The 13,104-nt window shown below is 49.3% G+C and overlaps 1 protein-coding gene across 1 annotated transcript in view; it reads left to right on the forward strand.

Annotated features, from left to right (window-relative positions):
• The first annotated feature begins 2,308 nt into the window (after positions 1 to 2,308).
• The window catches only part of Fhod3 (formin homology 2 domain containing 3), a 428,818-nt gene continuing 418,022 nt past the window's right edge, over positions 2,309 to 13,104 (forward strand). The window contains 1 exon segment of the mRNA XM_059246707.1: positions 2,309 to 2,488. Coding sequence (XP_059102690.1) covers positions 2,324 to 2,488 — 165 coding nt within the window. The 5' untranslated portion in view covers positions 2,309 to 2,323.

Raw genomic sequence — 13,104 nt, forward strand, 5'->3', positions numbered from 1 at the left:
GAGGAGTGTGGAGGAAATGGGAGCTATGAGGGTGTGGGGGGTAGGGGGGGTATGAGGGTGTAGGGGAAAGTGGGCATATGAGGAGTGTGGAGGAAATGGGGGTATGAGGGTGTGGGGGAAAGGGGGCATATGAGGAGTGTGGAGGAACGGGGAACATGAGAGGCATGGGGAAACTTTTACCATTGCCATCTTTGTAAAACTTCCACACCACAGTAAGCACAAGACATTGAAAAAAGACACTTGGAGTCGTAAACTTTCTCCAAAACTTACCCTTTCTAGGGAAGGTACATATTTATACCACCCACAAAAAAGAAAAAAAAATGGGAGAAGGAAACTGTGTTAGTCTCTTTCCTTGTTGCTTTGGTAAAACACTGGACAAAGTGATTTAAGGAGGAAAAGGTTCCTTTGGGCTCTTTGTTTAAAAAAAGGATCTAGTCCATCATGGCTGAGAAGGCGTGGAGCTGGGGTGTGAGGTGTCTACACTGTGTCCACAGTCAGGAAACAGAGAGATAGACGTACTGCTCCGGGTTCTCCTTATTTGGTGCTAGCCCATGGGATGGTTCTATCCACTAGACAGGATTAGTCTTCTTTTCTTCATTCAAATTTTTCTGGAAACACCATTATAGACACCCTCAAGAGGCACATTTCCACGGTGAGTCTAAATGCAGTCAAGTTGACAATAAATATTAAGCATCAAAAATCTGAGCAAGCATAAATGAGTCAAATATGGTGCATCACCTCATTGGAGAGGCTGAGGCAGGAGGATGGTGAATTTGAGGTCAGTGTGGGCTTCATCAACGCCCCTCCACTTGTTTTTTGAGACTGGGTCTCCCAATTACGTAGTCTTGGCTGTTCTGGAACTATCTCTGTAGACCAGGCTGGCCTCGAACTCAGAGATCTGCCTGCTTCTGCTTCCCGAGTGCTGGGATTACAAGGCGTGCGCCACCATGCCCGGCTCAAATTTTGTCTCAAAAACTAGTCTCCCCACCAATCGAAACAGACTAGGACAAGTGATGAAGGAATCAGAGGCTGTGTAAAAGAGAGGCCAAGGAAATCTCCAGGAGGCCGTACACACTTGTGGGGAAGAGTCCACAGAAAAGGCATCACGAAAAGATGCGGGTGAGGTTGCTAAGTGAAAGACAAGGGTTTCTATTCTCTTGAAACTAGAGAGAAGGGAGAGGGACGAATTATGGAGCCGCCTCGGGTGTGATGAACGACTCGATATTGCTATTAGGGCAATGGAGAGGGATTAGGAATCAACAGTGTAGCCTGGGAATGGAAAAAGCGGTGAGTTCTCTTTGGAAACGTTAGGGGTCGCCCGTGAGCAGCAAAGAGAGCCAGTGTGTGCTGCGTGGAGAATTGCGGCTCCAGCTTGGAAGAAGCAGCCTGGCTGTCAAGCTTCACTCAAAGTCCCGGGGTTTCGAGGGGGTACTCCCCGATTCTTCCCCGCATTTCATCGTTCCGAGACCTGTCCAGAAGCATCCCTCCTCCTCTGTCGCAGACAGTCCAGTCTCTCTTCCTGAGACCTAACTGAGGAGAGGGGTGGTGATGATGGACAGATTCAACCAGAACTCTTAGGGTGCTCTCGGGGCCCGGCTTTGGGGTCATGGAACCTCGCCTTGCAGCCTATCAGCCCTCACTCGGGGCGCCCTTGGGCTCAAGAAAAGCTGCTGGGATGCCGGGGCTCCTTCTTCCCCTTATCTCCCTTTCATTCTCTCGCCTGGGCTCAGGATAGCTGTCTCCTAGTCACGGGGTTGCAGAGAGCTGGTTCCCTCTCCTCTGGGTGCCCAGCACGGAGGCTGGCCCCATCTGGAAAGGGTTGTCCTGTGTCCTGTCCCAAGGGAAACGTAGTCAGAGGACCGCCTTGTCCCCAGTCCAGTGCCCGCGCTCCAAGGCTGGTGCAGCTGGAACCTGGGCGGCCGGCACACGTGCAGCGGGTTCTGCGCAGGGGCGTTCCTGCGCGTTGATCCATGCTAGGCGCAGGGCTGCGGACGCTGCGCTAGTGGCTCTTGCATTCCCTGTCCCTGCAGCGGTCGCGTAGGTCGGGGAAGCCCGACCGGGTGCTGGGGAAACCGAGCAGGGGAGGAGCCCGAGAGGGAGGGGTGGGAGGGGGCGCAGCCCCGCCCCCGCCCCGCCCCGAGTGGCCGGAGTCCGGGCTTCAGCCCGGCGCGCCGGAGCCTGCGAGCCCGCGAGCCTGCTAGCTGCAGCGGCGTTGGCGGCGGCGGCGGCGGCGGCGGCGGCTTTCCCTTTGCACAGACCAGGCGTCCCGGCCCGCGCGGCCCGCTGACCCTGGGGCCCGCGCCCCACGGGGCAGGGATGCATCATGGCCACGCTGGCTTGTCGCGTGCAGTTCTTGGACGACACCGATCCTTTCAACAGTACCAACTTCCCAGAGCCCAGCCGGCCACCGCTGTTCACATTCCGCGAGGACCTGGCTCTGGGCACCCAGCTGGCTGGGGTCCATCGGCTGCTGCGGGCACCGCACAAGGTAAGATCCGGCGGGGTGAGTGGGGAGCTGGGGACGCAACCCCTGCAGCCGTGCCTGTCAGGGTGGGGGCGCTGCAGACGGGCTGGACTGGCAGAGGCCCCGGGGACACGCGCCCAAGGGCAGATACTACTGAGGGTTAGGCAGAGGGGCCGGGGGCACCCAGAGGCTGGCGCATGACTCTCCCTGGCTGGCGGGAAGGACAGCTCCATGTCCTAGCCCAGATCTTGGGACGAGCGGGGCCCAGCAGGTGCCATACGGGCCGGAGGCGGGATGCATTGGGATCTCCGTGGCCTCTCCGTTAGCTCGGCCTGGTGGGCGGGGTGCAGCTCGGACGCCGGGGCGATCGGCCCCCGTCCCCTGCTTGGCCCCGAGCCGGGCATGGAAAGAGCTCCTGGAGCCGCGGGACTCGGTTTCCTGGAAGAGAGCCCCGAGGGATGCCGGGGACAGAAGCTCTGTTGGGCCTCCCTGGCACTGCGGGCGGCTGGGCGACCCTCGCGACAAAGCACGCTTTCCGGGAACACCTCCCCCTCCTCCCTCTGGGAAGGGGCGCGCACTGCGATAGTGTTCACGCTATCCCGTTTTTCTTCCGAGGAGCAGGTGGCCTCAGGAACCTTGGAGCCCCAGTCCCTGTGGGAGGAAGGGCGGGGGCGGGGGCGCGGGCCAGAGGCTCACAATGCCTCGGCCCAGGAGCCCCAAATGAGTGTCCCCTGGGAAGAATGGCGTCTCAGTCCACCCGTTAGAGTTTTCTTTTCTTTTCATGTCTTTTCTTTCTTTTTTAACCCTTTGAAGGAGGCCGGGCGACTTGCAAAGTGATTGTAAAGAGCCAGGCATTGAAAGCTAATCATTTGGCTCTCCGGGAAAGCCCTTCCTCCCACTTACACAGATGGACTGCACCTTGGAGGGTTTACTTCCTTGCTGTATTTTCTGCTTAGGTCCACATCAAAGTTTAGAGGTAATTAATTCTGCGAAGATCAACATGGACAAACATTTGGGAGAGAGAACCCTTCGTTCCAAGAGCAAAAGTGATTTTGGAAAATCTTTTAGCTTTCTGTTAGATGGCCACTTGGTTTGAAAGTGAAGGAGGAGGCTGTATGGAAACCTGAGGGGTTTGGGAGTGATATCCTCCTGCTCCGGACTGGTCAGTGCTCCCTCCATTCCACCTAACGAGTAACCGCCCCCTCCCCCTCCTTTTTTGAATGAGGAGTGGGGCAGATCTCTCTCATTCCTTCTGTACTGTTGCCGGGTGCCTGTAGTCACAGTGCTTGGATTCTTTCGGACCACAGAGCGCCATACCTTGGGGGACACGAGGCTTCTCAAAGTCACTCCAGTAAGTCCTTGTCCCTTCTCCATCAGCGGATTCTGTGAGAAGTGTTCACAATGTCTCCCACTTCATGGTTATTCCATTCATCATGGTCTCAGATTACAGTGATCTTTTGTTGAAGCCACAGAAGCCTCATAATTGTGGCCTTGTGACCTTGAAGTGGTTTCCTTGGATCTCAAACCCTATATACATGGGTTGACCTTTCAGGCTCCCAACTCAAGTATGTTTTTATGTTTCCATAGTCTCAATCCAGTATTCCTGGTGGGGCAGGAAATCCTGATGCCCCCCCTCTTGCCCCTCCTGGGCCCCCACTAGAAGCCACAGTCCAGCAGTCTCACTGTCTCTCGGAACTTTCTCAGGTGCCCTTTGTGAAACAAACCTAAGAAGAGGTTTTAGAGAAAACTTTAGCTACCCAACATGAGTCTTTTCACCTGCTTTTACGCACTCTAAGTGTTTGCACTTAGGAACAGCACAGGCAGCTGACTGTTACCCATAGTTCCTTCAAGCAGAATTCAGGGCATCTGTGTTTAAGTACACATGCATATCTTTAAGATGCTAGTTTCCAGCAATTAAAAGAAAACTGGGGAGGGGATGGTCTTCCCTATCCCAAGCTAGCCTTGAACTTGCTCTGTACCTGAGGGTACCCTTGAAGTTTTGGTCCTGCCTGTGACTCACAAGTGCTGGGGTTACAGCTGTGCACCGCCACAACCACATCATGCGGTGCTGGGCTTCCTGTGTGCCAGGTGGGCACTCTGACACCTGACCTGTGATCTCCAGCCCCTCCAGCAGGTAATCTTAAAGTTGGATGACCCACCTCTGACAGAAAGCGAGTCAGCTTGGAGTACTCAGCCTGGAGTACTCAGCCTGTGGTCGGTGCTCCACTGGAGCTCTAGTGCCTGTTCTCAACACCACACAGCTCCTTGGAACGGGGCTTTTATTATCCCTGGTTTAGAGGCAAATGAAACAGAGGTAGAGAGCAATGAAGTACCTGATTTCTCTGCCCGGAGTAGGGAGCGGAGAGCCTCACTAAGCCCGTGTGACTGGACTGCTCTGCCCCCTGAGCAGCTGTGTGGGTGAGGACAGAGCTATACACTTCCTTGGCCTTCTCATCCGTTACCTTGGGAAGTTCACCTAACACCACCATCACTGTGTGCCAGGCACCTTTTGGCCTGACAGCAGGTGATGCATGTTACAAGTATAAGTCCTTGTGGGATTCCTGGAACTGGTAGAGTTCTTAGTCTACTAAGTAACTAAAAATTAAATTGTGGGCACAAGGTGGACACCATCTGGGCTTCTGTGTCCCCTGATCTACCGATTGAGAACATGTATCTTACCATGGTGCTCGGGTAATTCCAGTACCAATTACCACCTGAGTGCACAGGCTACGGGTGAGCACATCAGGCAGCTAGTACGTGCGGTTCTTATTATCTTCTCTCTCTCCATCACTTCCTGAAGGTGACGCCCTGGCGGCCCCTCTCTCTATGTTGCACCTAGACGCTAAGCAGTGCTAAGACGGGGCGTGCACCACGTTGATTGACAGGTGTTAGTTTTAGAACACAAATCCACCCGTATTATTGCCCTAATGAATTTCCACCTTAATCCTCTTAAAGGGACACATCTGTTTGCTACATTACATTGAGATTTTTCAAAGGTGAGATCATTAGTAAACTTGGCAAGTGGGTTATGCCTCAGCATCTTAGGGCAACGCAGTTTAAGAACGTTCTGTGAATGGCTACGAGTCTAAGCGGGGTTGAATCTAACCCCACTGTAATTAGCTCACTTGGTTGGAACCTTGCTATTGAGATGGGGATCATGGGATTGAACCCTTTATGGGTCAGCTGGCTTTGCTTCATGCATGGCTACAGACCATGTCGGTAACCCAGCCAGACATCCAGCAGGTGCTCTCCTGGCTCCTTGCGAGTATCTGAGTTGGAACAGAATGACAGCAGATTTGGGGGGTTGGGGCAGGGCTCCTCTGGAATGAGCTTGTTTCGGAGACTGTCCTATAGACCTCCATGTCAAATTTCACTCATCGCTGTCCCCAGCCACTGTGGCAGGTGGACAGACAAGGAAATGCCAGTGAACACGGAAGGAAACTGAGGTATAGGTAGGTTAAGCAGGTTGCCTAAGGCCATGCTGCTTTCAGTGAAGGAGCTGGGATTTAAGGTCAAGTCTTTTTTTACTCTGAAGCCTGTAGCCAACTGTGTCCCATTATTAGAAAACCAGCGGAGCACGTGCTGCTGCTCCCCACGGGGGCGGGGCGGGCTGCCTGCCATAGGGCTGTGACTTCCAGGGCTCTGCTGGGGAGCCCTCCCATGGTTGATGCTCTGTGGGCCTGTGCCTTTTGTCCTTGGAGTCCAACCTGGGTCCTTCAGCAAAACAACAGGCCTGCCTTCACCCTCCCCCACGGGACTGTGAAATGTTAGTTCTTACTGGTGGCAGCTTTAAACTGATTAACATGCCAGGTCAACTCGGGAACGCCCTTCCCCCACCCTCTTTTCTTTTCCGAGGGCCCTCTCCAGTGAGGAAACGTCCCAACCCCGTGGGACTTTGCTTCTTTCAGACAGAGGCAGCTACTGCTCCTGGTGGTCTCCACACTCCATCTGCTCTTCCTCTCTGACTTCTGTGACTGGCGTAGCAATGTCCTGTTTGACAACAGCCTCTACTTCCTGCTCCATTTGCAGTGTTGGGTTTGACAGTCACACTTTTTTTTGGTTGAGGAGAGAGAGGGCTAGGAGAGTGAAAGGAGGAAGAATGAGTGAGGAATATCAAGTTATAGCAAAACGTTAAGCCTCACCACAGGAATGCCATCAGCCAAAGCCCAGTTGGAGGATGTTGCAGTTTCTCCATCAAACACATTGTGAAGAAAAAGAAAAGACTAGAAAGAAACGAAATGAAAAGAAGCTTGAGAGCTATATTCACCAGTATAAGGCTCTAATTGAAGGCTGAGTCAAACAAAAACATTGTAAATATATAGTTGAGATTGATGGGGAAATCAAATGTGACTGGCTAGTTGGTAGTGCACATGATTAACTTTTAAAATTACATATTTATTTACTTATTTTGTGTGGGTGTATACCTATGTGCAAGCATGTGCCATGGAATGTATGTATGGAGGCCAGAGGTCGGCTTTCAAGAGTTGCTTCACTCCTTCAACTCAGGTTGGCGGAATTGGCAGTAGGCATCTTTCCCAGCCCCACATGACTAATTTTAAAGTGAGATAAAACTATGCTGCTCTTTTGAAATAAGAATTTTTGTCATTCAAAGATGCTTCAGGGTGATCTGAAATAGAGAGGCAGGTAGGCGGGTCAGTGTCCAGATAGGACCAGGTAGACTGTGGTTAAACTGGACTGTGGGGTATAGAGAAGGGTCTGATAGTGTTTTTTATACTTTTGCATATTGGATTTTTTTTTTTTTTTTAAGTAAAGAGATGATCCCTCTGGAGTGAGGGCTTTGTCATTAAGCCTTACAAGTTCCCTGAACATGGTCACTATGGCCAAGTGAAGTTTTGTCTTGCCACATTTATGTCTCACTATGCAGCCCTAGCTGGCCTTAAACGCATAATCTTCACGTGCCTCTGCTGATGCTGAGATTTCTGTGTCATCATGCCTAACCTCCAATGGTGTTTTTTCTTCTCACTCGGTCTTAGTCACCTTAGGATTTTAGAAAGGTATCATGTTTGTTTGTGTTCAGAGTGTCTTTCCAGGCTCAGTTGATCACCATGTCGATGTCAACAGGTACCTGTTCTATCTCCTGCTGGCTTGGTAAAGGAAATAAATGCTCAGGGAGGGATACACCTGGACTCTAGTATGGGCACCTGCCTTTTAACCGCTTAGTAAGATGTGGTTACTGCTGAAATAAATGACACCTCATATAAAGGCGACCAGTTTCCCACTGCTGTTGAAGCCTTCTGGCCACACCGGGGCTTGATTTCCAGTGAGCCAACCCTGCCACTCCATTTTGGCTCCCAAGAGCATCTTGGGGTGTAACAAATGGCAGGGGTATTTTAACAAGTGCAAATGGAAGTTTGTGTATGTTGGCATTTCTACTATTACCTTCAACTTCTTTTTTTATGGGCGGACTAAAACATTTGTGGGCTACCTATCAAAGAGCGGATAAGATGGATCATTTGGAAGGAAAAACAATAGCAATCAATTACCAACCAGGAAGAATACATTCTCAGAAGTTTCAGAATTTTAGAGACTGTAACAAATGGGATCTACATCTTATCTGTTTACAAAGTGGGGCTCCTCTCTGCCTCTGGTTTAACCTCCGTGGGCCTTCCTGTCCCCTCTGTCTCAGAGCTAGGATGGCAAGTGTGCCCCACTATGCAAGGCTCCCACAACTTAGTTTTGTAACTTAGTTGTAATTAAAATGTTAGACTCCAAGGGGGAAATGTTTAAGGACTAATGTCAGGAAAACATCTTAAACTTTCTGAACAAATTGAAAAAAGAGAAAGAGAACATTGGGAGCTCAGCGAGGAGCAGTTCCCCTAGGTTTGTCAGAAAGGAAGAAAATTAGTTTCTCAAATGCCTCATCAAATACTTTTTTTTCATTCTTTGAATAGATAACCAAGAAGGAAGCTTCCCTAGTGTTCATAGGGGGGTTACTCTGCTTCACCACACTCCAATGTTTTCTGAAGATGGAAATGAATGAGTGGGGTCTTACACAAGAATGTTATAGGATAAGCCCACGGTGTTTTTAAATGACTTGTTCAATTAAAAAATTGTGTGCATGTGTGTGTGCGTGCACACATGCGCGTGTATGCATGTGCAGCTGAGCATGCACATGTGTGTGTATGCCACGTGTATGGTGTATGTGGAGACCTGTGGCAGTCAGAAGATGATGTCTTATCTCCTGGAGCTGGAGTTAGAGGTGGTTGTGAGCCATGTAGGTGTTGGGAACTGAACTCGGGAAAAGCAAGCATTCTCAACCACTGAGCCATCTCTCTGGCCCCACCAAGGCATCTTCCAGTGGTTGAACAGATGCAAAGGGGTTTATAGCAAATGATTGATGGGTGTATTAGATACTTTTATTGCTGTTGTGACTAAATAAAAAAAAAGGCAACTTATGGGAGGAAAAGGTTGTTTCGGCTTATGGTCCAGGCTTTATAGTCTATCACGGTAAAGGAGTTGTGGTAGCAGGCAGCCCCTGTGTGTGGGTAGTAGAAAGATGCTCAGAGAGGGGAACGGGAGGGCTCAGCCGATTTTCTCCATTTTCTCCTCTTTTCATGTGGTCCAGGATTCTTCTACCCATGGAAAGCAGCTGCCCACATCCAGGGTGGGTCTTTCTTTGTTAATCTTCTAGGGGATGTTCACCCTCCCAGAGGGAGCTCTGTACTAATGCCCTAGACATCTCTTAATCCAATCAAGTTAGCTCTCTAACTTCACCACCACCACAGTGGCCAAATGTTCCTGGCTAGAGCTGACAAATTTAAAGCAGGTGGGACTCCCTGAGAGGTGTGTTCCTAGAGGACAGAATAAGGAGGATGGTCCTTCTGTCTAAAGTAGGGTCATGCAGAGTATGGCAGCTGCTTACTACCTGTGGTTTTGAGGGAGGGGTTTTTCCTCACTGCACTGGAATCACCTATGCACTTGTTCTGGCTGTGACTTGAGGTCATCTTTTCCAGTCCTGAGTTTGTGAGTCCAGTGTCAGTGGGAACAACCCATGACTCATACACAAGAGCATTCAGTAGCATTGGCTTTGAGACAACGGACCCAATTTCTTTCTTCTCTCCTATTTCTTCAAGTTTTAAATGAAAGCCAAACTTAATATAACTAATAGTACTACACCCAGAACAGTCCAGCTTTCATCCCTTGTGAACGGTGACAGACTTCTCTGAGGGAGTCATCGAAGCACGGTGGTTTGAAAGGCAGATGATGGATATCGTAGGGAAACCATATTGGGGGTGTGATGGTTAATTTAGATTATAAAACTGATTGGATTATGAAACACCTGAGGAACTAGTGAATCATTACTAGTGAGGGCATTTCCAGAGAGAATTAACTCTCAGGAGATGTGGGGAACATTGTTCATGGTGGGGTCTTGGACTGGACTCGATAGACAGAGATGAGAACCAGCATCCATGTCTCTCTGTTTCTGCTCTGCCGAGATGAGAACCAGCAGTCTTAGACTCCTGCTACACTGATGGTCCTGCTGCCGTGCTACTTCTACTACGATGGACGCAAGTCAACCCCTTCCTTTTCCCTTACACAAGCTTGGGGCAAGTTAAACAGCTCAAGTTCATAGCTATGATAGAACTTTAAAAACAAATCTCGGCTCCTCAGGCCTCTTTCCTTAAATAAATAAAAAAGCAACAACAAAACTCTTACTGTGTCTGTTGAAGAGTCTGGAACATTCCTCCTGCAGACAGGGCAAGTACAGCAAGCTCTCCTCTGTAGCTGTGAATCTGAACTGTGTTTGTGAACTTTGGGTGATGTTTTTGGAAAGAGATTATAACTGGCTACGTTAGATTCTTGAGAGAAGAATCAAGGGAAGATTCATCCCTTCTACAACAGATAAGATAGAGAGTGAGCATGTCTAGGTTTGGAGACAAGTGCAAACTACACCGAAGAAATGCCAATCACTGTTCTTGTCACCCGAGGGGACTGTTCCTAACACTTCCACATCTCGCCATACCTTGAACATGAAGTCCAAGACTATATCTGAGCATGTTTTAAGTCATCAAATATTTTTTAGGCACAAACTCTTTAATGACAGCATGGTAACTCAGTCCTTTCTTGGACCATGATCCATGTAACTATTGCTTCTCGTCCACGAGGGAAAGCACTCCACTTCCTGTAATGTTTAACTCGCCCCAAACTCGTGCATGCATGCATGAATGAACCATTGGACACTTAGGTAGTTGACAATAAAGTAACAGGTAATTCTATAATACATTTACTTATAGGAAAAAAACCCAAATCTTTGTGCTTGAATCTGCTTAATTCCTTAATTAAATTCCTAGATGTTTAACTGCTGAGTTGAAAGGTCAGGAACTCATCTTCAAGGGAAGAAATTACTGTGGTGTGAACAATGGAGGTGGTTGGAAAAGTGGTCTCTAAGTCAGGGTAGGGGTGGCAGAGAGAGGGGCAAGCTCCGGAGCCCAGGGCCGGATGACTTCCTTTGCTCTCTGCTGTTGTGTTAATTCCGAGAGTGACAGAGATGACTGACAGAAGCCTGAATAAATGATGCGTGTGTACCCCACTGCTCCCCCTACTCAAAGGTTGCCATTGTGCCAGGTAGTTTTCTCAGCTGTGTACTGAACACTCTCAGTCAAGGAGACTAGTTCTAATTGTGTTCGGTGTCTGTCTCCCAGTAAGGTTCAAAGCCTAGCAGAAAGACACATACCTGAACTCCTCCCTTAGAGTGCCTAGCACCCGATAAGTAATTGGCTCTAGTAAATATTTTTAGTATTTGAAAGAATGAGATTAAGTGGGAACAATTATATATGTAAAATGGTTGTACCCATGGTAGGTCTCTGATCTTCAAGAGCTTATGTTTTCAGATCTGTGTCAGATCTCTAATCTGCCATCATGATTACTACATGTTATACCATCTGTCTACCAACATGATTACTACATGTTATACCATCTAAAAATTGAAGGTGAGTGTGGCAGAACCCACTCCTCTGTGTTTTTGCCCTTCTCCACAGGGGATCTATGCTAAGTCCTCAGACAAGAAAATCTAACTTATGCAGAAGGGTCAGGTTGGCAAGGTGAGGTCACGTGATCCTGTAGGTATCATTTTCTGTTATATTTGGGTTGGTGTTCTCACCACCACAGAGGACAATTCAACACTGTTGTGTCTCACCAGAACTCCACTGTCTATGAATATAAAATGACACAGCCAAATGCCTTCCGGAGCCATCGGACATTCTTGGGTGTGCCATTTTCAGTGACAGCATGATAATCCATGCATGCATCATGACGATGGAACTGCCCAATAGCTCTCCTCTTTCACTCCCAGACACATGCGCAGCTGAGTTTGTATGGGGGACACTTGGGAGACTGCCTGCAGACTGCTTTAGGCCTGGGTCAGGAGTTCTGTGATGGCGGAGGACATCTGGCTAGACTTGAAGCCTACTGTCCGAAATAGAGAAGCACCACTTCTTTTTTATCTTTTTCAAGTTTTTCTCTCATACAATACATCCTGACCACAGCTTCCTCTCTCTCCACTCCTCCCAGTCTCCCCCAGATTCACTCCCCCCCTGCACCCCTAGTCTCCCTCCAGAAAAGAGCAGGCCTCTTAGGGACATCAACTGAACATGGTACAAGATACAATAAGACGAGGCACAAACCCTCACGTCAAGGCTGGAAGAGGTGACCTAGTAGGAGGAGAAGGATCCCAGAAGCAGGCAAAAGAGTGAGAGACACCCCCACTGTCAAGAGTCCCCCCAAAACACCAAGCCAACAGCCATAACATATGCAGAGGACCTAGCACAGACCCATGCAGGCTATGTGATTGCCCCTTCAGTCTCTGTGAGCCCCCATGAGCCCAGGTTAGTTGATCCTGCTGGTCGGCAGCACCACTTCTTAATCCAGGTCATTGTCATTGCTTTGGTCCCAACCACTGAGTCATACTGCTGCCTATGCTCAGTGTTAGGAAGGGAGAGGGCTGCTGTGTGCTTGTGTAAGGGGTAAGGGACCCCTAAGGCTGTTGTGGCTGTAGCAACCACACTTAGTGGGTTTGAAAAGGCAAGAGTTGTGGCCGTGGAGCCTAACTATTCTTTCCATATCTGTATATTTCAGTATTTTATTTATTTATTTTGTTTGTTTCTTGAGATGGGGGGGTCTCATGTGGCTAAGACTGGCTTTGAACTCACTATGTAGCCAGAGATGACATTAAATTCTTGGTGCCCCTGACCCTACTTTGTAAGTGCTGGGATTACAGGCATGTGCCCCATGCCCAGTTCTCACACCGGATATTCTGACTTTTGTCAACCACGGAGGTGCTGGGTAGGATTTTGTTACCAGTGGTAGCAGTCATTTTGAGGGGACTGATGTTGGGTGCTTTTTTTTCTTTGTTAGATCTTAGCAGCAAGCTGCAGACATACTCAGGCTGACTTTGGAGAGCAGCTTCTGTAAACCTTCCAGAACATAGCAGTACCTGGGTGGGTGCTCTGTGGGCAGCCAGGGCCTGTAGTTTGGATAGCTTGGCCAGTCTTCCTGTGCATCCTCCAAGCTCACCCACATGTGTCAAGGAGTGGGAGAGGAGAGCCGTTGGGCAGTCCTCTCCAGAACAATAGAGATGTAAGTGGTTTTCTTTGTTTTTTCTTTTTCTTTCTTTCTTTTTT

The sequence above is a fragment of the Peromyscus eremicus genome, chromosome 19 (genome assembly GCF_949786415.1).
Source record: "Peromyscus eremicus chromosome 19, PerEre_H2_v1, whole genome shotgun sequence".
NCBI lineage: Eukaryota > Metazoa > Chordata > Mammalia > Rodentia > Cricetidae > Peromyscus > Peromyscus eremicus.